Source organism: Onychomys torridus, chromosome 4 (assembly GCF_903995425.1).
Source record: "Onychomys torridus chromosome 4, mOncTor1.1, whole genome shotgun sequence".
Classification (NCBI taxonomy): domain Eukaryota; kingdom Metazoa; phylum Chordata; class Mammalia; order Rodentia; family Cricetidae; genus Onychomys; species Onychomys torridus.
Window position 1 is genome coordinate 81033138 of NC_050446.1, and position 25474 is coordinate 81058611.

At 39.6% G+C, this 25474-nt stretch overlaps 1 protein-coding gene across 1 annotated transcript in view; it reads left to right on the forward strand.

Moving 5' to 3' along the window:
* The window catches only part of Dcdc1 (doublecortin domain containing 1), a 402846-nt gene that overhangs the window by 189611 nt on the left and 187761 nt on the right, over positions 1–25474 (forward strand). The window contains exons 10-13 of the mRNA XM_036186665.1: positions 7234–7335; positions 10180–10343; positions 13233–13358; positions 18081–18186. Of these exons, the coding sequence (XP_036042558.1) occupies positions 7234–7335; positions 10180–10343; positions 13233–13358; positions 18081–18186 (498 nt within the window). The remainder of the gene's footprint in view (positions 1–7233; positions 7336–10179; positions 10344–13232; positions 13359–18080; positions 18187–25474) is intronic.

The following is a 25474-nucleotide window of genomic DNA, read 5'->3' on the forward strand; positions in this document are numbered from 1 at the left end:
ATTTAGAATAAAAATGTTTTGCTATAAATAGTGGCTTGTATATGTTTTGTTAATTGAAGCAGCTATTCACATTAGGGGAAAGCTACTGTTGCACGCATTTTTTGTTTTGTTTTGTTTTGAACTGAATAACATTAAAACTTTTACTCTGTCCCCAGTTGAAGAATGTGATTTCTAGGACTGGGGATGTGGGAAATCTGGTTTAGTTCATTCTGAATACTGTAATACTCATTAATCTCAGTGAAGTAGAATTTGGGCTGTGTGACTGTGCTTGGCTCATCAAAAGTTCCCTGGCATTTGGTTAAAAGGAATAGACGGAGCCTTTTATTTACCAAACCCATGTATATAGCATATCATATTACATATAACCCGAGTACATGATACTCTAATGCAAGTTAAACACAATTTTAGGCACCAAATTAATGTGATCAGAGTGCAGATCCTGTTCTCTCTTCCCTCGAGATAGTCTCATCATAAGAGCTCATTAGATTCTCTGGTCAAGGACACAGTAGTCCAGCAAATCACCTTATTGTCCTCTCGATGATTTCGAGCAGTCATAGAGTAAATTTGGTGAGAAGAGTAATTGGATCAAAGAATGACTTTTGTAGGACTCGTCACCAGAGTTTGGACATTTTGCTTTGCCCATAGTTAAGCACAGAAATGGAGTGAGAATAAAAGTCCCAGTGAAATCTAAGTGGAGACACTGGAAAGGAGGGACTCAGCCCTTGTAGGGCAAATGTGGAGCAGATGGAGGCCATCTTGCAGACTTCAGCAGCTGCCGCCCTCCTTGGCCCTCCTGTCATTCTTATCCAATTTAGGTTATCAGGTATCCTTTGCTCTTATTCCCATCATGTCTTCAAAATTTCTTCTTGGGATATATGGTCTCTGAAGTTAAGATAATTTCAATTTTTTTCGGACATATTTTTTCCTTTGGAACCACTTTATTAGACAGATAAAAGGATGATCTATTGTTTGAAGCCATTGGATCTGATCTCCCACTGGCCCTTGACTTCTTGTCCACCAACCTTACCTTGGGCTCAATGAACTGAGATTGACTATCATAGCATATAAAGGGGTCAATAAATAATAATTTTGCCTCCTGTTTCTCTTCTACAGCTGAAGTTCTTTAATTGTGATGAAGGAGTGAATTTTTAAATGGATTTTCATGCCTTGATAAATTTGAGGGAGGGCTACTTTGAGGTTAGAGTCTTTTAGCCTATCCCTAAAATACTATTGCATGGGTAGCCATCTACTTTCTGTACTTCTAAATGGCTAAATGGTAGGCTTTGCTGAAATGTAAAATTAATTCTCTTAAGTAACAGTCCTAGTTGTTTGAGGATGGTATGGACTCAGGTGTTTGACGGTGTGTCCTATAATTTGAACTGCTTTGTGTTCACCAGATGCCATGGCAACTGGTCCATCTCTGCAGGACTGAGATGCTCATCCCCTGCTTCCACAGCTACACTCTTCACAAAGAGTTGCCCTTAGCAGAAAAGAGTGCCTTTTCTTATTGTAAGGCCTCCACTGACAAGGCAGCCTGCTTCTAGCCTTGGCTCCTGTGTCTTACCTCTGGATGTGGATGTGTGGGTGTGAGCCACTCAAGCTCCAGATCTCCTGTGAGAAGTCTTTGACACTGTAAACAGTCGCCCCCCCCCCCCCGCCGCCACTCTGCATTCCTAGGTTCCCAGCATTGCTCCTGAATGTACCCCAGTGAACCTACTGCAAGCACATCTTCATCTCATTGTCTGATTCCAGAGGACCCTAGGCCAAGACAACATATTACCCACTACACATAAGTTTATTGCAACATTTTAAATTATATCTACCTGAAATACAGCGGGTGATTTTTGTGAGGCTGTAGAATCTATCTGCACAGACCTCTCAGAGTAAATCCTGTTGCTCTGCAGCCCTGACTTCCAGCAGCACACTGTGGGGTCATTTTTCTATTATTGCCTCTTGACAGCATCGCACCCTGAGGCATTCTGAAGCTCAGGCACTTGGCCTTCTGCTCACATCATGGAGGGCTTCCTGAGTAGTCTGCCCAAGGGGTTGAGTAGAGTTAGAAACCTGCTGTTCCCCAACAACCAGCTCTTAACCAGACTTATAGCATTAAAAGCCAGATAATGGTACTGAACAAGGGCTTTCACAGTCCATAAAGAGATATCATAAGTGATGTCAGGTAAACTTACCAAAGATCAGTACTGGCTTTCAAATCCCCATCCAAGTCAGCTTATTCTATGTAGTTTAAATTTTGGTCACTGTCTCTATGATGTATTTGTAATAAATAGCATTATTTTGCTATTTATTGATATATGCATGTCTTTACAACTCCTACATATGAAGTTATCTTTATATTGATTACTTTATATCCATAGATGTGGAAGTATTGTTGCCAGCAATATTAGCTGAGCCATCAAGGTTTATTTCTTAGCCCCTCTAATAAGCATTAATCAGCAAATGACACTACTCTAGAACAACCAATAAAAACTGGCCATTTCTTAAACATGTCCACGATTAATAATCTGATTTGAGTCACTGTTGTGTACTTTTCTGATTATCCTTGCCTCTACAGTCTATTCCCAAACCGTGATCATAATCATCCCTTAAAAAGCGTCAGCTAGATGGAAAGATGGCTCAGCAGCTAGTAAAGGCGTTAATGGCATAACCTGATGTGTAACCTTAGTTTTACGACTGAGGTCCAGGTTAAAGTAAAAAACAATAATTAAAAGAAGAAAGGTGGGTTATGTTTGTATTTGTTATTCCATCATGCATGCTGAGATGGGTCAGGAGAATATTTCAGAAGCTTGCCAGCCAGCCAGCCTGGGGACTTAGTGCAGCATCAGGAAGAACAAAGGAAGAGACCCTACACCAGAAAGTTGTCTCCACACGCCCACCACGACACCTGAGCCACATCCTGTAACTACTCTACTGGAACATTCCACTGACTCCCCGCTCCTTTCTTGGTCTTTATCTGTCTATTTTCATGTGTTCCTCTCACTCTGCTGCAGTTGCAGTAGCTTCCTTACCACCCCTGGAACATGCCAGACATCTCTGCTGAGTTTCTTTGCTCTGTGCTTTCCTCTGCTGTGGTGCTTTTCTCCAAGCCCATCTGCTGTCTCTCCCTGTTGCTTCTAAATCATTGTTCCAATGGGTCCATCCTGAGCATCTACTTACTGTTATGCCCATGCCGTTCTATGGACCCAGGCTAATGGCACCTCGCCTACTGCATGGTTGCTGCCTCATGTGGTACTTACTACCTTCTCCCTTACTCAGAAGAGCACATACATGAAGTGAATGCTTATGTCCCTTCAAACACACCAAGAGGGGCCAATCTCGACTGCACAGGTGGTCACGTGAGCATGCACTTCTGTAAAATTTGCAGACACAGTATATTTTGACTACAATCAGTTACAACCGTTACCTTTTTCAATCCACTTTTTCCCATGCCCTCCCTTGCACCAAATTGTTTCACAGTTGCTGTGGCATTTCTGAGGCATGGCCCAGAGAAAATTGCTTGGGATATGTTAGCCATATTTTTATCGCTGTAACCAAATGCCAGAGATAATCAACCTAAATAGAAAATGGCTGTTCTGCCTCACAGTTTTGGGAGTTCGGATCCATATTGATTAACGCCAAAGTTTTGACCCTGTGGCAAGGCAACATCACACAGCATGTCTGTAGGATATGGAACAAAAATGCTTCCAGACTATGGAGTCCCGCTGTCCATTTAAGGGTGAAGTAAGAGCAACACAGTTGGCCCTGCTCTCAAAGGTTTCAAGACACACACACACACACACACACACACACACACACACACACACACACCCCGTAGCGGTATCCTGGGGACAGAGCCTTTAACACAGGAGCCTTTGCTGGGACACAGGATTCAAACTGTGGCATGGAGGCATGTTGAGTTTGGACATAGTGGTCACTTCTCTCTGTGTCAGTCCTAGCTGATTGGTTGTGGAAAGGTGGCCACTGCCTGATGGTCAGAAGGGGTTCTACTTTCTGTATAATAGAGCCTCAGACAACCCAACATGGCTAACATAAGACCGGCCAGCTAAGTGGTGGGAAATTCTTCCACATTTTATAGTTTATAGTTTAAAGAAACCTGATGAAGGTTTTTGTCAAATTCAAACTAACCTTAGAACCTTTATGAACTGACCAAACAGTTATGACACCAAGAGAAACCTTTCTAATCAATAATAACACTTTTAATTAGTCATATGATGGAAAGGAAGAGATTATCTCTTTTCCTGGCCTGTTTTTTTGGTGAGGGGCGTTGTGGCTGGGCCAAGTGCTCTGTGTTCCTTTTAATAAAAACTGTTACAGAATAGCCATGCAAAGGTGTGAGCAGAAATGGGCCTTGGATAGTTAATCATCGGGAATATTTGCAACTTTTTGATGTTTACTGTGCATTTTCTGTATGAGCTTTGAAATGTATGCAAATTGTGATGTCTTGTTCTTGCAAATGAATATTTCATACTGTGTTTCATTTTTAATTTTGTATTCTTCTTGCTGAAGAGGGCCCAGCAAATCATATAAATGTCAGGCCAATCTACTCTAACTGTACCTTCATATGCCAAGAGAATTCTTACTTAATGTGTGTATGGCTTGTTGTCAGGCCCTCCATCTTATCCAGCAGACAACAATCATCTCATAAACAGAAATCTTATACTTTGTTAGTATATTTTAACTTCCTGACCAGTACTTGTATATAGGATTCCATAAATGTTTTTTGAATGAATGCATACATCCACAATATAACAGTGAACCGTTAGCGTCAACCTAATTTAACCCTGCTCAAGAAAAGTTAATACCAGGACAGAGAATGAAAATACTCTGCCACACAGAACATGTTTGATATCTCCATGCTTCATGTGACTAGGGACATAGATAAAAATTCCTATTTGTAGGTATTCTTCTGTTGTCATGAGCTATGTTTGTCAAGAGATCCCAGGTTATTATTTTCTAGGTTCTGTAACCTAGAGTGGGCACAGCTGCTTTTGGTATCATTCTGCTCTCCGGTCAGAATTTTGTTTTAGAGCTATAGGAAGTGAAGTCATACCAAGCTCCTCTAGGAAGCCATGGCAGCAGCTACTTTTTCTTAAAACAGGAAAGCAATAGGAAAGCAAGCTTTCATTTGCCTCCATCTCCTCTGTGGGAGAGACATTTGACCTAGTGAGGTGTCTGTATCTAAACAGCACATTAGAAGTAGGAATACTTGTCACACAAAGGAGGGGCAACCAGCATCTGGAACCTGGCAGAGAGAGTGGGCCTAGTTCTGTGAGCTTGTAAACCACAGCCATGCCCTTTGGAAAGAGAATCTCAGAGAACACGGCTTCTTAAAGGTGAGAGCACCTGTTTTTCTTAGGCCCCTGGAGAATTTCGGGGAGTTAGAGGCAGTGTTTCTGTTTTGAGTGCACTGTTTTGTTTTGTTTTGTTTTTTCTTTCTGGTTTCGGCTTTTGTCTGTTGGGCTCTTGTTCCTGGACAGAGCCCCGGAAATCTCATTATCTGCAGCGAACAAAGCAGCCGGCTACTGGCAGTGCTAGGTGCAGAGGAAGCCGTGCTAGGCTGGACGGTTTGCCAGTCAGCGCCTGCGCTGTTGTTTCCGGGAGTATAGTTTACTGCTCTGAGCCCACAGTCAGGCAAGTCCAGACAAAGGAGCATCCATAAGGTCTTCAGCCTTAGACCTGTCAACACAAACGGGAGTGGCCACCGTCCTTGTCAACTGCTATGCTGTTTAAGAGTTTCATTTCCGATTAGAGCCCTGAAGAGATTGGAACAGCAAGATTCTCTTCCTACTCCTACCCTCAGATTTACAATTTAGAGAAACTGCTTACTGAGAATTATATTGTTACCCAGAAAAGTAATTTGGTCTTGAGAACTGTCTTTAAAAGATCGACAAAATGTGACAGAGACAATTAATCCTCCTATGTAGAGTATACACTATTAGACTAGTTGGGCTACCCATTTTACAGGTAAAGAAACTGAGGCCCTGTGAGACTCAGAAGAGTGCGATGTGTGCCTTCCAACCTCTTGACTGATAGCAACCAGCAGCGGCCACTGAGTTGACCCACCTCATGCTCGCTCGCTCTCTCTCTCTCTCTCTCTCTCTCTCTCTCTCTCTCTCTCTCTCATCCACACCAGGAAGGACACTTCAGGGAGTAAAACTCCAGTTCTGCCAAGCTGAGGCCACAGGACCACTGTAGCTCTGTAGGAGCATGGAGCGGATCATCCCTGGGTTCTTACATGACTAAATTCCCTTTTGCTCCTATAGGCTACAGAAACACTTTTGAAACACATTATTTCACAAACTGGGTTAAAACCTCCCCAATAAAGTTTGAACTCTTCCGAAAGAACAAAAGACAGTTTTCTTTGTTTTTCCAAAAGTAATTCTCCTGAATTACCTTCTCTGGAAATAGTACAAGAAATATATAAAACAGTCCTGCACGAAAATGTGATGGGCATATCAGAAACGGAAGAAAAGAACTTTTGAGGGGGGAAAAAAAAAACCTAAAAAGCGAGGATTTAAATTATTCATCAGGCCTCCCTCTAGCCTGAATCTATTCTTGCCTAGTGAATGGAGCACCCTGCGTGGATCCTCAGTGTGGGCAGGGGAGTGTTCACTTTAGTGGGGCCGTCCTGTCAAGACTGGTTTATTTGGATCCTTTTGAACAGAACATTTGCCGCTCTGCTCTCGGTTTTCCTTTTTTTCCCAGCCACTGTTGCATAATGCAATATTTTATCTCTGTTTTCAACAACTTGTTGAGTTTGTGCGGTTAAAATGGCTGACCTTCGCCATCCCGTTATGTAATAAACCTGTCAGGTTGAATTTTGTTGAATGAGTCAAAAGATGAAGAGGACACTGATATCTTTTAAATAAGAACCATGTAATTTGTGGCTTTATGTTTTTCCAGGGAGGATGAAATGAGCTAGTTAATTGGTTGCTAGCTGACCGTTTGCTGATGTTTGCTCCATTTCAGCATCTACTGTGCCCAGTGTTTTACTCTAGGCTCCAAGCTTTCTTCCAGTTTAGGATGGTAGGGAACGCCAGTCAGGTGAGACACTGATACCAAAGGGAGGGCGGAGGCCTTACTTCCTGATCTTAGTACTCTTGATTTCCCACCCAATTGCTTGCACATGTCCAGATAGCTGGTCTTTTGCTTTACACATGTCCCTTTATATATGCTCCTACATGTTTATTCCCATTTTTCAATGTGTTCATTTTCCAGGTATTTGAAAATGGTAAAGACACTGGAGAGATCTCTGTTTACATCAGTAAAAAAGATTTAACATCTGATAGCCCGACTCACCATGACAAAACAATGCAAAGAGTGAGTAGTTGATTGTGTGAATGTAAGCATTCCCCATGTAACTTCAAGTTAATGTAAACAATTACATCTTGAGGAAGTTTATAAACTATCAGCCATTTGTTGTTCTACAAGGTGAGATACAGTGGAGTGTTGACTCCTGAACCTTAACCTAGTCACATCTCAACCACCAGTATATTTGTACTTGAAAATATTTTTTTATACTGGGCCCTGGTTTTGAAACATCAAGATTGTTCTCCTTTTATTTAGTGAGTTATTTCTTATACATTGAAAAGAAATGTCATAACATTTGGTGGAGGGTAATACTCTGGGAGTAGTATTTCTAAGCCATGCACCCTGAGTGACTAACACAGAGTCTTGGTCTTCTTCCATACTCACTGTGAGCAAATCCCATGAAGTTATCTAGGGCACTCTTACCTTTGCCTATTTTCCAGACAATTGGGATGTTTTTCAGGCAGAACCAACATGTTCAGGGTCTTTATTTGGGGCTTTTGTCTTGCATAAAAGGACATGGAACACCCCGTTGTTTACAAATTGGGGTTATGCGCCCGAGTGCACACCAGTGTCTTGGGCTCTGTTGCCTCCTCTTTGTTCAGAAGCTCGCTCTCTTCTCTCCTTCAGTACAGCACCCTCAGACTTACCTCTCCCTGGAAGCATTCCTTACCTGTCCTGTAAAGCCAATCCCAAAAGCTTCATCTTAGTTGCATGGCACTCATTGGATCGTTAGCTAAACCCAGAGGAGACAGGAAAATGTTATTTTAATTTATTAGAGAAAGAGCCAAAGCCTTAGCTGGTTTCCTTTTTATTATCATGTCCATGGCTATAGAAATCACCATGGTACCAAAGTCCTTCTAGAATTTTCTACCTATCTCACAACTTTTTTACATTAGAGTATTATAACTTTTAGTAAATGCTGAAACTGGAGATGCCTTATACAGAAAGCTGTTATTCCATGGAAACTTCATGTATTGACTAATGACTGTGCTTTGCTTTAATTTTTAGGTAAATGGAGGTGGACTTTGCAGAACTTTAATTAGGGGCATCATAAAACTCTATAGAGAGCATCCTAAGTGGTCTGTTCCCTTGTATAGACATTTGTCTCAATCACCACCCTAAGAGGTTGTTTCATATCTCTTCTCAGATATGGGAGCAAATTCTTATCCTGTAAAGGCCCAGTGATGATAGCTTTAAAGATAAATGGATAAAGATTATCACAATTTTTGGTTTCCACAGCCCAGCCCTAGCCAATGACCTCCAGATGAAAGGTACAAAGGCCCTTACCTCCTGTAGGCTGGTGAATGCTCATCCCTGAACACATAAAGTACAGTCTGTCACCCAGTTGTAGAAATGGGGATTGCAGTGCAACTCCCGTGAAAGTGAATTTGGTTACATGTCTGGGAGCTCAGAGCCCATTGCCTCTGAGCACCACTGGCCTTGGTACACACCCCGGCCCAGGGTCTAGCCTTAAATCTTTCATGTCTTTCTCCTTTACAAAAAAGTGATACCTCTAAAGCAAAATCCTGTGATTAAAAAAAGAAAACAGTGACCAGCATTGCATGTTTTCTGAAATCCCAGCAAAGCAGCAAAACTAAGCTCTGTTGGGTAAGAAATATTAACTTTAGTGAAACAAAAAGAAATATTTCATCATTTCCAGCCCGTTGATGCTCTAACTAAAAGTTTGGCTAATATAGGGCTGATTGACATCAGAGTTACCCTCATTTCCCTCCAATTAGGGCAGCATTTAGTTCTGAGGCATTCTGTATGTATAGTTGTTGACCAAAAAAGAGTATTGTACTTAGTCAAGAATTTATGGCCAGAGAAGTGAGACACCCAAAATGTTCATGGGGATGGAAGCTTCTTTTCCTCTGAGCCTCAGCATTTAATGCTCTTCATGTTCCTTCAGTAGAAATTAACAGAAGGAAGGAAAGCGAAAAACGAAGAGACCACATGCCTGCAGGGACCAGAGTGATAAGGAATTGAGAAGGCAAGAGCTGACAAGGAGAAGAAAGGGAGGTCTCTGACAGAGGGCTGGGGGAGGGGGCAGAGTGATGGATAGTGTGAGGTGTGGAGCTGGGAAGAGCAGGGGCAGAAAACTGAAACAAAGGTGACAGATGATAATGAAAGACCTTTGAAAGTACCTCATGTGCCACAGTTCCATTGGATTGATTTACCCTCTCCATAACTTAGTCTCTGACCGCAAGAAACATGGCACCAACAGCGAGCGCTATTATTTAAAACGTGGAGTGACATCACTTCATACTCGCACTCTAGTTATGTCTTACTCACAACTCCCAGACATCACTTCCTGAAATCATTCCCAAGGTTTACAGGGCTTGCAATTAAAACCCTCGCAGAAGAGTTCTGAAAGAGCCAGCAAAGCCTGAGAGGCATGTCGGTTTTTGCAGTCCTGAAAGTGGGGGATTATTCTACCACCCAGTTACCTGCAGCTCGTCGGGGAGAGCGTTGTAACAGTAAAACTTAAATGTGGTCTGGAAGGGCCTAACAAACCGTGCAGTGCGGACAAGACAAGCATGGCTCTCATCAAAGAGGATTGTTACCGGGTGTGGAAGCTAAATGCTCTTTCTGTGAGACTGTCACATCTGCTTTCAGGCACTGTGCCAAAGGGTCAGGGCTCAATCACAAGCCTGTGGCACCCCCTGCTGGTTAAAAGCCCATGCTCATTTTGTTACTTTACACTGAACTAAACATTGCCGTCATTTCACACTTCTTTTAACATTCTATATGAATTTAATTATCGTTTGTTTGGAGCAGAACAGAGACAGTTTGTTACAGATGTTCACATAGCTGATGTCTTCCTCTTCATCCCCTTCACCTGCTCTGCACCAGTTACTTCTCAGAATCCATCAACGGCTCCAAGGTTCCTCCGTCAATTCACAAGGCCTCCACTTTTCTTCAGCCCGGATTTTTGATGAGCATGGTCAAGAGATTAAGAGTCCACTGCAGCTGAAGAATGGGCAAAAAATTTGGCTTTCTTATGGGAAAGCATACAGGTAGGAGCAAGCTGATTATTCCGTGTGTCTTCAATCTCTCCACAGTGAGCTCAGTTAGCAGGAGAATTGAGAAGCCAAGTAAGACCCTTTAGGAATTACGAGAGGAAAAAAAGCATTTTTTTTTAATTCCAATAAAATTTAAGGAACATTTTTTTTTTTGGTAAGGCAGCATTGTTTATGGAAGAAATATGACCAACTCCTCTCCCTCTCTCTCTCTCTCTCTCTCTCTCTCTCTCTCTCTCTCTCTCTCTGACTTTCTGTCTTAATGCCTTGTCATAGTTCTTGAGGTCTGCCTGTCAGCACAGCAAGAGGGATTTGTTCATGTCTGAGTAGTCACCTTAATGATAGCAGATGGAAACGCCACGGGGGGCCCAAGCCCATCACACTGTCATTGTCACACACTGCCCTGACCTGCTTCCTCTCCTCTATTTTTTTGTCCCTTTTTAAAGGAGAAATGGATGGTAATTGAAAAGGATCTTAAGCAAGATTTATGAAGCTGTAGACAACATGATTCCCCACGATATCTCTATGTTTTCACAAATAAAGTCCTAACCTCCTAAGCACCAATGACAGGACAGCTAAAGATAAATTGGTAAAGCTTGCGAACCCTCTCCTATCAAAGTTCTGTCTCTCCTAGCGCCTTCCATTAGCCGACGATAATTACTGGCTGTTTGCTGAGCATTGTGTAAATTTTTGTGGATTGGTAAATTCCTGCATAAAATTATCTATGTTTCTGAAAAAAGAAAAAGGCTCCCGTATCTAGGCACGGACAAGCTGGGCTCTTGTGTTGAATTTCTCAGAAATGTATGCGTATTTTGACAGGAGGCATCCAGATGAACTCTGAAACTGCCTGTCAGGGAACTTAAACACACTTTTTTTTTTTTTTGGCCTATTTTTAATTTTTTTAGCTCATTGTTTAGAAGTAGGAATGAAATAGTGTTGCACATAAGGTTGAATTGATCTTATGTTAACAATAATGAAAACAAAGCTCAGTAAATGGTGTTTGCTCAAAATTTCAAACTCAAACAACAGTCTCCTTAGAAATCCATAAAGGTTTCGGGGTGGTGGAGGGGTGTCATGCTGAAAAAGTTGGTTTTGTTTGTCTTCATAGAATAAAATTAAAACACATGTTGATTTCTTATGCTGTATAATTCACAGAATTGGAGTGTATATAAGGAATGATAACATTTTCACTACAGGCAAGGCTCAAGTTAATTAAGTTATATTTGGAGTAGAATCACTTTCAAAATTATGTAAACAGTGATGGATTTTACTGTAATAAGAATTTTGGCCCAATTTAGCAAGCTCTTTCCAATGGCAGAGAACAGCTCCAATCAAGTGGGCTTTCTTATTTCCTCTTAATGTACTTGTCAAAGTGAAAGCAATGACTTTATCATATTTTATCATATTTTCTGTGATTAAGTATTTTACAAAGATTGAAAATGTATTCTTGACTAGTCATATTTGTGAATATTTGTACAATGCTAGTAATCGTGAATATTCCAGAATCTGATTCTGGAAAACTGTGTAAGTTCGTAAGTTTGTTTGTGACTCGTTATTTTATTAGGATGATGTACATTTTTCTCGTTTTGAAAATAAAGCGCTAATGTGATACAGAGCACAAGATAACCATGCCAGCATCTTGCCACCACTGGAATTTTTAAAATGTGTATTTCTAAAATTGTATTGGCACATACTTTAAAATACTCTGAGAAAATGCATAATATTTACTGAGTGAATAGTGTTTGTTTTCAGGGAGTATTCTGGTGTATATAATTATTTTGACATAGGCAGTCATACTCATCTGTAAAAATGAATGTTTAAAATTCCCTCCAAATTTTGCATATTTTGAAAAATTTCAAATCAATGACAAGTTGGAAGAGTATCATAACAAATATTTTCATATTCTTCATTTTGATTCACCCATTTAATGAGCTTTCCTGTTTTTTTTAATCTCTCCTGAAAATAATTGCAGACAATTATTAAAATTTTACTTCTTAAGTGCTTCTGACAAATTGAAGAATGAGACCCTCTGTGTAACCACAATGTGTACCTAACAGTCCACAATAACACATTCTCCTCTGATACCCCCTCTGCAGTCAGCTACCCACAGGTGCTGTGGAGCACAGTGTACCCAGTGGCTAGGTAGACTTCCTCTGCTGTGTTTGGTCCATTTCAATATCTCCTTTTAGTCTAAAAACATTTCCTTCACCATTATTCTGCTTCTTAGTTTTTTAAGAATTTGAGCATTTTTCTTGCAGTATGTTCCACATGCTGAACTTGTCTGTTTTATCATGATTACATGCAGTTTAAATACTATTGCCAATAATATTTCATGGACAACAATGTGGATAGCATTCTAGAGTTAAACCATAATTATTTCTTACCTATTTAGAGAAAAATAGCTTATAGAAGACCATGCTTTTTATGTAAGATGTTTTCAATATGATGTTAATTCTCAAATTCACCTAACACCTCGAGCATTATAATAGTTACGGAAATCAGATCAATGTAACACTTAATAACACTTAGTGAGCTTGTGAAATCGTTGTTTGTACTCAGTATTATGCATTTATTTGATTCCCAGTTCCAGTTGCACTGTGGGCACACTGAATTAGTTACACAGGGAAAAGGAATTGGTAGGTGAACACTTGTTTTTCTTAACTGCAGTCTTTCACTGTTATAATTCTTTTCTAATTGTACATGTTGTAAACATACTTGGCACTTTATGAACCAGCTACATAAACTCAAATGTCCATTCAGATGTCACTATAGGAGTTTAAGGATAGTAGGTGTTTATTAGATATCAGTATCAAATACCTTATTATTTATTCTCCAATTTCAGTGTATATTATGCAGATAGCTTAAATATTTTTTCCATTTTTTCAGATCTCCACTAAATCCCGTTTTGGCTCTGACCTTTGACCGAGTGACTGCTTTTGCCAGAGATGGTATCACTGTTGTCTATAAGACCCTCATGGATGCTGATGCTGCTCCGCTATTTGGATGTGATGAGTAAATTAATGCATATTTAATTAAAGTAACCCATCACCTAATTCAGGATTTCCCACAGTGAGCGATCTGAAACACTGAAATATTTTTTTTTTTGAATTGCCTTAAGCAATACTTGTGCTGATTTACTTCATGGTCTAATGGGGTCATGCCTAAATGACTTAGCAATGTCCCTTTGTTTTAAAAGGACTATATGGGGACAATTAGAAGTTTCTTGCTTTAAATAAGTTGCAATTTCATTTGAAATATAAAAGCCATTTTTTGATTATTTCCAAATTAATAACTTTAGGTGAATTCATTACAATAAAAAGTAAGGGTTCTTTTCCCTCTAAACTCTCATATTTAAATCCTAGATTTGATGATGAGGAAATGAAAACTAATCCAATGTATCAGGGGCTCCATGAAACAGTGAAAGGAAAGTCGAGAATTCTTGGGAAGATCTGGAAGGATAGCACCATCTTGCTCATAACTGTCCATGAACAGATGGATATCAGTTTCCTACCTTTAAATAATAAAAGCTGTCGCCTAGTCAGTGTTGACTTATAAATTAATGGCTTAACATTTCATTTAATTTTCAAATGATGAGTTAACACCAGCAGTCTCTGTTATCAGTCCATTTTTCAGAGACAGACCAAGAAAAAAAAAAAAAAAAGTGTTTTGCCCAAACTCATACTGCTGGCAAATGGTGAGCCAGGATTCAGATTTGCATTGTTGGTCTTAAGGACCTTAATACTTTCCCACCAGTCAGTACACAATGATGGAAGCATGCTCTATGACTGTTTGAAATGTGACTACCGGGACTAAGGAACTTAATTTTATAATTTATTTAAATTAAATTTAAATAGAGATGTGTAACTTGTGGATAGTGTATTCATTATCACAGCATGATACCTATGCTAGGTTGGCTTAGGTGACCTTTCTGTGCGATTCCATCTAGCTTTGGTACTGCATAATTTAGCAAATTACATCTCTTTAGTGTACATCTAAAAAGGATAGAGTAGAGGGTATAGCCAAAAATCCAAAAGCGTTTTGGTTTGCTCATTCCAGGCAGGGACAATCCATTACTAAATCAAAAGGATATATATGCTGGTTCTGTGGTCCTAAGCCCATTGACTGGTTTGGCTATCCATATGAGTTTTGGATATGTTTCCCCTGCTCTTTTTTGCTTTGTAGAGAGAAAAATAATTCACCAGAATTCTTTTTAATGAGTGTTTTTCCATTTATAGGAAGATTTATTTTGTGTGTAGAAATCTTTCTTAAATTTGCTTAGAACTTGCTGGTAAAATGGTTTAAGAGGTAAAGGCATGTGTGGTACAAGCTTGGTGCTGTGAGTTCAACCCTCAGAACCCACATAAAGGTGGAAGACATGAACCAACCCTACAAATTTATTTCCTGACCTCTACATGAACACTGTAGCATGTACACCTCCACCACACACACACACACACACACACACACACACACACACACACACCATGAATGTATGTGTATATGTACACACATGATAATAGAAATATAGTAAACAATTCTTTAGAAGAAAATTTGCCTAGCGCCTTCCTTTAGACTTCTGGCTAAACGTTTATATTTTCACTTCGTTTATTCTGCTGTTTAATTGCTGAGCTATATGCCTTACTCCTCACATAGTCACTTTTAATTTTGCTTTGTTGGGAGCAAAAAGTATTGTTCTGCTGAGATGATTGGGCCCTTAAGTATAACAACATAAAGTTGCCTCTACTTACTGCAAACTAAATGTGTTAATTTGCATTATTGTATAATCTATTCAAAGCTTCTTTCTATACTCTAAAGTGGGTCATTTCTACCCTTAATAGTCATGCTCTTTTTAATTTTTTGAGATTTTATTTTATTTTTTATATGGGTGTTTTTCCAGCATTCCAGATCGCCTTACATGTACAGTGCCCATTGAGGCCAGAAGAGGGCAACCGATACCCTAAAGTTAGAGCTACAGACAGTTGTTTCCTGGCATGTGGGTGCTAAGAATTGAACCCAGATCCTCTGGAAAAGCTGCCAGTGCTCTTAATCACCGAGAACTCTCTCTAGCCACTCACATCTTCATTTTTCAGATTATTAGTAGAATTGCCATTATCAGTCTCAGAACTGGTTTCTTTCTTTTTTTTTTAATTTTTGAAAATTTCACACATTTGTACAATGGAACAGGGTCACAGCTACTACTGTCCCCCTTAAAAAACTTCCTCAACACTTCCCTCAACTTCAGGTCTTCTGTTTTTCTTTTGGATTTTGCTCATTTAAGTAAAGTTAGAACTGCCTATCCATATGATTCTCCATCTTTGCTCAACTATTCCACTCCTCTGTAAGGGGTGAGACCCGGGCAACATCTACACCATCTGTGCTGGGATTTTGGCTGGCTTGATCTTATGTAGTTTTTGTGCAAGCAACCACAGCTGCTTGAGGTCATGATTGCCTTGGCCTTTGCATGCCCAAGCCAGCATTTCATAGCTCTTCCCTCCATCCTCTGGTTCTTACGTTCTTTCTGTCTCCTCTTCCGTGATGTTCCCTGAGCATCCGTGGTAGGAGAATTAGTATAGATTTTCATGTGGGGCTCAGTGCTGAGTCTTTTATTCTCAATACTTTGGCCATGTATGCATGTCTCCATTGACTGCTGCCCACTGCAAAAGAAACTTCTCTGACCAGGGTTGAGAGCAGCCTAGGTTTGGTCATAAACATAAACATTTAAAAAGAAATTTAGTAGCAGCCATAGCACCTTAGCGTAATAACAACAGCAGGTTCTACCCCAGGGCCTATGAATTTCTTATCTATGGACTCTTGACCATGATTATAAAACTAGGTATGAAATTACCTCCTAAAGAGAAGGCCTCAGATAAAATCATAAAGCAGTCAGTTACTCCATAACAGTTGTACCGCTATCATACCTGTAGGCATTTCTTGTCTGGTGGGCTTGTATAATAGCATACAGGGTCCAGTGCTGGGTCAAACTATTGGTGTCTTCTCTCCCTCATCAAACTGTATAGCATCTTTTAATCCCATTAAAAGCTGGCCAGCAAAGAGGAAGTTTCCTGGTCAGCTTGAGATTGATTTCTCTATGTACTGTGCCAGAGTGTGTGGTGTCTTTATCAAAGGGTCTTACCATGCAGTTATGGTGGGTAACCAAAAACAATGGCCTTCACCTGTGCTGTTTTGGAGATTTCTGGGATCTCCATGATTACTAATTAATAGGAAGGAATCTATGGCCTGGCACTGAGATTTTTATTTAGGAAGCCATTTCTTCTGTGAGTGACTGACCACCCTCACAGGGTAATTCTATTCCAACTCTTTTAATTGTAGTTTTACTTTGAAATTAGTTTACTCACTAGTGGGTTTTCATAAGGCATTCTCATGCAAGCCTTGCTCTGGACAACTCACCACGCATCCTCCCCTTCCTCTGACCCTCCACTTATCCCTGTGTAATCTTTTAACTCGGCATTCCTCTCTCTTCTTTTCCCATGCTTTGTGCTATCCTTACACTTACTTCTTTTTTTTTAAGTTGTACTGTGAGATAGGAGGCTCTTACACTGCTTTTCATATCCCTTTTCTGGGGGAGTTAGCTCTGCCTTTTACAGACCTGAGTTCCCCATACTCGCAGAGCCCTCCTTGCTTAAGCCTTTCCTTCCCCAGTATTACACCTCACTGCTTGCACTTTATCTAAAATCTACTACTTTCCTCTTGATTACTGTCACACACACACACACACACACACACACACACACACACACACACACATTCTGGGTCTACCCATTTACCTACAGATTTCATTTTTCTTTATAGCTAAGTCATATTTCATCATGTGTATGTGCCACATTTTTCTTATCCATTCACCTGATGATGGACATTTAGATTCATTCCATTTTCTAGTTATTATTAATAGAGTAGCGATGAACATGGGTGTGGCAAGTGTCTCTGTAATAGGATATTAAGTCCCAAGACTGGTTTCTATTGGATAACATGCTGTATAGCAGTGGTTCTCAACCTGTGGGTCATGACTCCTTTGAGGGTCACATATCAGATATCCTGTATATCAGATATTTATATTACAATTAATAACAGTAGCAAAATTACAGTTGTGAAGTAGCAATGAAATAATTTTATGTTTGGTGGTCACCACAACATGAGGAACTGTATTAAAGGGACACAGTATTAGGAAGATCGAGAACTACTGCCCTATAGTATAATCAGCACACCAATGATGAGCCAGGTCACTACTTTAGGGTAAAGATTTGCTCACTTTTAAGATAATTGTCTATACTAAGAGTGAAACCCAACCTTTTTAGGTTGCATTTTCTTCTGGATTCCCATTAGTCTGTTATGTGTCTATAGGCTCTTTTGCAAATTCTAAACTAACATGTTTGGCCAACTATTACAAGTATCAAAAAGCCCTTCTTTATTTATAGCTCAGTGTATTTGTGTTTCACACTTGATAAAGGTGATGTCTCTACTACAAACAATTATCTACAATTATGCTTACTTTCTATTAAGAATAAATTAAGGATTGAATTCCCCAATTTCATAAATAATTGCAAGATAAAATTTTAAAGTTTTCTCCCTTACAAATGCTGATATGCTTTACAAATATTTTGTCTCAACACTTCACCGACAGAGGATATTATTCATAAATTACAATACTAATAAAGAATATTGTAATTTAGTGTTTATATTCTACCAAAACTAATTATAATGTCTTATTGTTCTTAGTTGGGAAGTTTGTGAAGGATTTCCAGTGAACATTGGCTGCACCAGTCAACAGATCCCTGATTGCTTTGAAAAGGTGGCCTTGGAGAGCCATTTCCTACAGAACAAGGTCAGACCATATGTACTGCAAGAGGGCCTGTTTTACATATTAAATATGCAGCTATTATACCGCGGTTACACAGTGGATGTTTTTAAAAGATCTATCTTACATATAGAAATTGGTTTTATAAATGTTTAGGCAGGCAATTTTGTCTACTTCTTGTTAATTAAGTATTTTCTAACATTTCATAGTATACAGTGTTCACACTTGGAAATATTGTTTGAATTGTGTCATATAAATCCTATTGTTTGTCATAATTTTTCATTCAGGAATAGTTAATTAGTTAGGATTCTTTAAGAAAGCTTTTAAAATGTCTATGATCTTGGGCCAGCCACTTGTGGACAAGCCTGAGCACTTGAATTCAATCCCATGGACTCACAGGTAAAAGGAGAGAAATTCTTGCAGGTTGTTCTCTGACTGCCACACATGTAAAGAGATACATAATTTAATAAAAATGCTACTTCTTTGTGTGTTAGGAACTGATCTACTTGCTATACTGGTCTAGATCCAATTCATAGCAATCAGATCCACATCCGTTGATCAATTTCTACTTAGAAATTAATCTTCCATGATATTTGTCAGTTGACCAGTTGAAGTCATTTAAGGCATCTCTGAAGAGGAACAATTGTCGTACATTTCTTAGTTAAAAGACTTTGTGTAAGATTGTTATTCACATCAGCCATAAACATTAGCTTTTGAGGAGAAGGAAAAGACGTCTTGAGCAACATGCCTGAAGAAAGCTGGCCTTCTGCCCCCATAGTCCAAGACCCTTATTCCTAAGACACAATGCAAAGGATACATTACCCAAACCTGCTTCATTTCTTTTTCTCCATGTTACTCACTGACTCTTTATTATATCTAAATTCATGCTGAAAATCTTGCTTTGTTGGTTTGATTTTTCTAGAAGAACAGGACTTGAAATAATGTAACTGTGGAAATGGGAAACGTATTTCTAATCCTGGCTGATTTTGATCAAATTTAGAAAATAGTATAGTAACTGGTGCACATTGTTTTAAAGCCATCTGACATTGAGGTGTATCTGCCATAGGTCTCTGTTGAGGGCATAGCACGGGGGTCCTTGTGCCCACACATTTCCAGAGAAACCAGCAATGTTAATGACACAGGATTGTCATTTCAATGGAAAAGACGAAAAACCTGTTCTTCTGTCTAGAAAACTAGTAACTGGGAGTGATAAACAGCCTGGTGACCTACATTATCTGTTGGTCCAGGCCATATCAAGCTCTTAAAACCAAGACCCAAGATAGCTAGTAATCTAAATGATCCTGATAACCAGAGACCTCCCCCGCCAAGTTCCCACAATGAGGACCAGAGGTGGCTAATAGCCCAAATGACCTGTACTCTATCTGTATGACCAAGACCAGACCAGACCCTTCTTTAGACTCTTAAGCTAGTACAGGTAGCCTATCTCTAGAACCCATCTTCTTGGAAGAAATGACATGTACCGAGTTGAGTTTCAATGTAATTATGCTTCTTGGTGCATTGGGAATTGTATTACACTAGGAAACTTTTTTTTCAAATTGTACTGGGCTTAAATATACTGGGAATAGACCACCTGTTCTTAGATTCCCCGAAGTCTGGTCCAGGTTGATAAAGTAGATCTGCACCGGGTTTGCTCCCTTGTCAGACATCTGCAGAGACTGGGACCCCTCAGTCTCTTCCTGTTAGTGCTCTTCATTAGGGTTTTCTTGGTTTTGTTTTCCTGTTTAAAATCCTGCCACATGTCTGACTGTTACCTAACAAAGTTCTCACCACTGTTACTCTCAGTTAACATCTTTCATCATCTTGTTCCTCCTCTCTGCACCAACATCTGGTATTAGTGAGCTGTGCACCATAGCAAGCTACTGATCTGCTTGCACAGCAGCTTGCATTGTGCCTTGCATGAGCCACGTATCTCTCACATTTATCCCATGGCTCAAAAAGTTGTACTCTACTTTATTTATATCTTTCCACATAGCCATAACAGATCCTTCAAAGAGAAACTTTGTTTTGTGTTCTCTGAACTACTCTTTTCTTTCTTTCTTTTGAAAACACTTCCTAGAGTTTGTGATTTGATGTAAGTATTTGCCTTGCTTGGCTTCTGGTTTTCTGGATTGAGAACTCTTGGGATATAGATAATATGTGTAAATGCCAATACAGAATCCAGAGTGACATATATACACACAAACATACAGACACACTGTGTGTGTGTGTGTGTGTGTGTGTGTGTGTGTGTGTATGTGTGTGTGCGTGCGCACGCACGTGTGTTAGACTTTTGAAGTGGGGTTTCATATAGCCCCAGCTGTCTATATCCTCTATGTATTAGTAGAATTACATTGTTCACGTCTTGCTTTGTGAGAACACTCCATATCCTGCTGCACCCATGTAGATCCCTCTCCCTGGAACTCAACCTCTTTTTCTTTCTTTTTTTCTTTTTTGTCACCACTGTCTAGTCATCCCCCTTGTGCCATGTCCTAGCATGGAGTCTGGCATGTAGTTGGCATTCAATGATGCTCTTGACATCTTGCCCATCATCCTGGCCCCATGTGGCTTGTGACAGCTTCAGGAAGTCTATCTTTACCTCACCCCTTCCTTAAACTATACATGATATTTCTGGTATTGATAACCCCAGAAAATTTCTAACAGTATAGTGTTGAATTAGCTACCATTTTATTATTACTAGAATGTGTTGTAGGCATGTGTGTATATAGTTGTGCTTACTATGCATGTGTGGAGACCAAAGGTCAACCTTGACTGTCTCCCTCTATTGCTCTTCACCCCATTTTAAAGGAAAAGATCTATCCCTTGACCCAGAGTGTGATATTTTTGCCTAGGCTGGGTGGTCAGCAAGCAACTGGAATCTATGCCTCTTTTCTCCTCAACCCCAGTTCCTGGGAGCAGGAAGAGAACAATGATAGGTTCTATTGAAAATGTTGGGATCAGTCAAGTTTTAGTTCAACAGTGAGGAGTTGGTTGGGCATTCTTTCCCAGAAGGCATTGAGAGTGTTTGATCAGGTGAGATCTGCTGCAATGTCAGAATGACGGCTCAGGAGGCTTACCCTCTCTGCTAGACCACGGATCCCTCAAGGTCAGGTCCTGATCTTGCTTGTATCTGCTTCAATATCTGCATGTACAGAGTTAGGTAAACTCAAGCAAGTTGATGAGTTAATTAACTCAGAGACCACCTCAAACTTAAATGGGGGAAAAAGATATCAAAAAGATAGTAGGAAAAAGAGGCAGAAGGGGGCTTTTCTCTCACCTGCTCTGTCCAGGTGCTACCTTATAAGATGACATACACTCTAATACTAAGAAGGGACAGAAAATAGTCTGTGGGTATTTATTATTTATTAACTGGATCTCGTGATCCAGTGAAATAAAAAAAAAATATTAATCTTAAATAAATGTTCTCACACTAGTTTTGAAAGAATACATTGATTTTGAGCAAAACTCAACCAGAACAGTAGAGTGAAAAAGCAAGGCCTTGATTAATCTCTCAGCAAGGAGAAGCTTTTGGGGTGGCAGCAGGGAGGGGGGCTCCATCTTTGCTGTGAAACCTTTAAATCCTTTCAGTAAAGTGTCCCCAATTACTTACAGAGAGGTGACTAGTGCATTGGGAATAGTAATTTAATAACTTGAAAAGTAATACTTTAAAAGTGAGTACAGGCAGAGGTGACAGGCATCTACGGGACATTTTATTGTGGAATCTTGGTGCTCACTGAGGTAAAGAAGACACTAAGAGGATTACAACAGGGGTTGAGAGAAGGGAATGAAAAGCCAATGTTCCCGATGCATAGGTTTTAAAATTGGCTGCAGATAGAGATGTCATTGCCCAACCCCTGACTGTTCTTTTAAATCTCTTATTGACAAGTAAAACCTTTCCTACAGAGAAGTATCTGGAACATACAATCCCCATTTGCAATGTGGGCGACCACTGTAACCTGGACAATTACAGCCTGTTGCTCTTTTATCCATTTCAAAACCAGAATTGGAAGCCACTAAGAGTTGGCAATTTGGCACATACATATTTCAAAGACTCCCCTATTGTTGCTCATGTTGGCAACATTTGTAGATTGATTCAGTTTTAGAGCAATCGAATTATATGTTTCTATAAAATGGATGAGATTTAAACTTCAATATAACAAATGTGAAAAGAATAGTTGGAGGGATGGCTGGTTATGGAATAGCAGAGAAGAAAAGCATGGCCTCCAGTGTCTGGCACATCTTAAATTTGACAAAATGGAAAAGAAACTTATTTTGTCCCTACTCTTTCAGGAGTTGACTTTACAGGTGTCAGAGGGCCTTCATTACAATGTTCTTAACAAAAATATCAAGAAAATGACCAATTTTTAATTTTAGAGTCATGGCATATTTCTTACAAGTTAATTTGTAAATTCAGATATCTTATTGATACCTTCAGATTACATCCATAACTGTTAAACATATAATTATTCTACAACTAATCATTGGTCACAAGGAGGCTGGACAAAGATAAATAGTTCCTTGCAACATGGGACTTTAAATCAATTCCCCAGTTCCTTTCTTGTCTTGAGACCATGTGGTAGTTTGAATGTCATTGGCACCCATAATCCTATAATCCTATAATCTCATGGGGATTGGCACTATTAAGAGGTATGGCTTTGGTGGAGTAGGTATGACCTTGTTGGAGGAAGTGTATCACTGTGGGGATGAGGCTGTGAGGTTTCATATACTCAGGATACAATCTAGTCAGTCAGTCGACTTCCTGTTGCCTGCAAGATGTAGGACAATTGGCTATTTTACTTGCAATGTGTCCGCCTGCATGCCACCATGCTTCCTGCCATGATGGACTGAACCTCTAAAACTGTAAGTGAGCCACCCTCAATTAAATGTTTTCTTTATAAGAATTGGCATGGTCATGGTGTCTCTTCACAGCAATAGTAAATCCTGACTAAGACAGACCAATAATTGGAAGCCACTTAAGGATTGTATACTAGATCTTAGGTTTCCTTCCCTGCTTGATTGTGTAGTTATATCTTTGCTGATATTTTGTGCCCTTGGACCTTTTCATTTCTAGGTGGGAATGACTGAGTGGGGGGAATAGCTGATGGAAGGAAAGGTATTTCATAACATTTCTTACAGTAATTTTCATATAAAATTATTTAACTTAGCACAAAGGTAATAATCAAAAGTGTAATTTTAGATAAAGTTTCTAGGCAGTAAATACTTAGTTCAAATTGAAGGTTGTGAACTGTGAGTTTCTCCTTTCCATCCTTGTAGTCTATTTCTTGGTGAACCTGCAAGAGAAGGTGAATGGGTATTGAAAGCACACCATCATTATTAATCAACTGGGGGAAAAACAAGGAGTTTGAATTGGCTCAGTATGTCTACATAAGCACAATATATTCAGACAAGGGAGATTATAATGACCCTTTAAAGTAGACCATGAATATAGGCATCCAATTAAATAAACTAGAATTCCCTTTTCAATTTATGGCAGCACTTTAGAAGACTTTTCAATACCAGATTGGATATGTCTGTATTTATATATCAGACTGAGCACAAATACTTCTCTCCACATGTGCACAGGTACACACATACCCATATATGGCATATTACATAGTAAATTGTTGGACTATTTCTCCCCTTAATTCTAATTTTCACAGATCTTATCTCTCTCTTGCCCCTTATAAACTATGTGCTCTAGGCTAAAAAAAGTCAAGTTGGGCCATTGAGATAGCTCAGTGGTTAAAAGCATTTTTCATGTGATCCTGATGATGGAGCAGGATCCCCAGAACACTCATAAAGGACAACTCCACAAAGTTGTCCTCTGTCCTCCACATCCGTGCCACAGCATGTGTGCTCACTCATGCTTACACATCATGCACACATGCGTGCATGTGAACACACAGACATATACCAGCACTAATGAGATAAAAATGGATTTTACAAAGAGATCAAGTTTTTGCATACATTTTGAACTCATTATGAAGATTCACAGGAGGGCATTGATGGGGGAAACATGCCATCCACATCCCCTGGGTTCATTATTAGCTCACACAACTTGTGTTATTATTTATCACCTTATACATGTAAATGGCTTCATTGTCTTCATAACCAGATTCTGATGAATCATTTTCATGGGGCCCTGTTCTACAATGCTTCTTGTTTGTTTGCTTTTTCCTGTGTTTCCTGATGAGCTTGTTTCTTTGGGCATGAGTGAAAACACTGAAAATGAATTTTCCGAAATAATTTCAAACGCAAAAATGAAAAAAGAAAAAGAGGAGGAAGAAGAGAACAACGGAGCAAGAAGACATAGTCACAGGAGAAGGCTCTTAGTGGTGCTTGTCAGTTAAGAGTTGGCAGGATTCCTTCCTTCTACTTTTTTTTTTAATAACGCAAATGAAACTTCACTGGTGTGGGTCTGGGTATGTCTGCCCTGTGCAGAATCACTTGGGAACTGTCCAGCAAAATATCTCTTGAAGAACAGCATGGTGTTAATACTGGGTGCCAGCCCAAGGCAGAAACAAAGGACCCCCTTGCTCTTCACCAATAAGCCAACTGTTAAAAGATTAAACCATGTTGTGGAGATAACAAGAATTTAGGCGCTGGCAGCAGGTGCTGTACAAAGAAGCAGTTGGCAGCATGGGTCCTCTGTCTAATTCCAGTCAAAACAATCTCCAGCCCAGATACAGAGGGGACTTTAGAGGACAGAGGCAATGGAGTACAGAGGTTGAGAAGGAGTGCTACTTTAAATACCGAATCCTGCAGCGACGGCTTAGTAGAATAGAGTTTATCATTGTTCAAAACCTGTGGGGGATTCCCTTCTAGAATCTGGCCACTCCTGGCTGTCTCAAGAATACACAGTCAACGCACTGTAAGTCAGTTCTGCTTCTGTGCTGAGAAGCAGCTACAAAAGGCAGTTTACAACTTTCATTTCCACACAAAGGAGTCGGATGACATTTCTCCCCTTAAGAGAGATCTTTCTTTTCTTACAGAATAATTATCATGATATACCCTTCTCAGTTGCTTAAACATATTTCAAAGTATTATCTTATGAATTATTGTTAATTTGAATATTAAAAAATCATCTTACTCAGTAAATATATAGTATTGTTGAACTTGTAAAGTAGACGTTTTAGCATCAGAAAGTAATTTAAATGGTTATTAAGGCAGTGTCACTTATCGTATTAAAGGTATATGTTAGCATAGCTCTATGATCTTATACATGTTGCTATTTAAAAGCTGTGATTACTTGAGGGAAATGTTCCTATAACTTAGGAAGTAAATTTCATTAAGTGTGAAGTAACAGAGTTTCTATAGG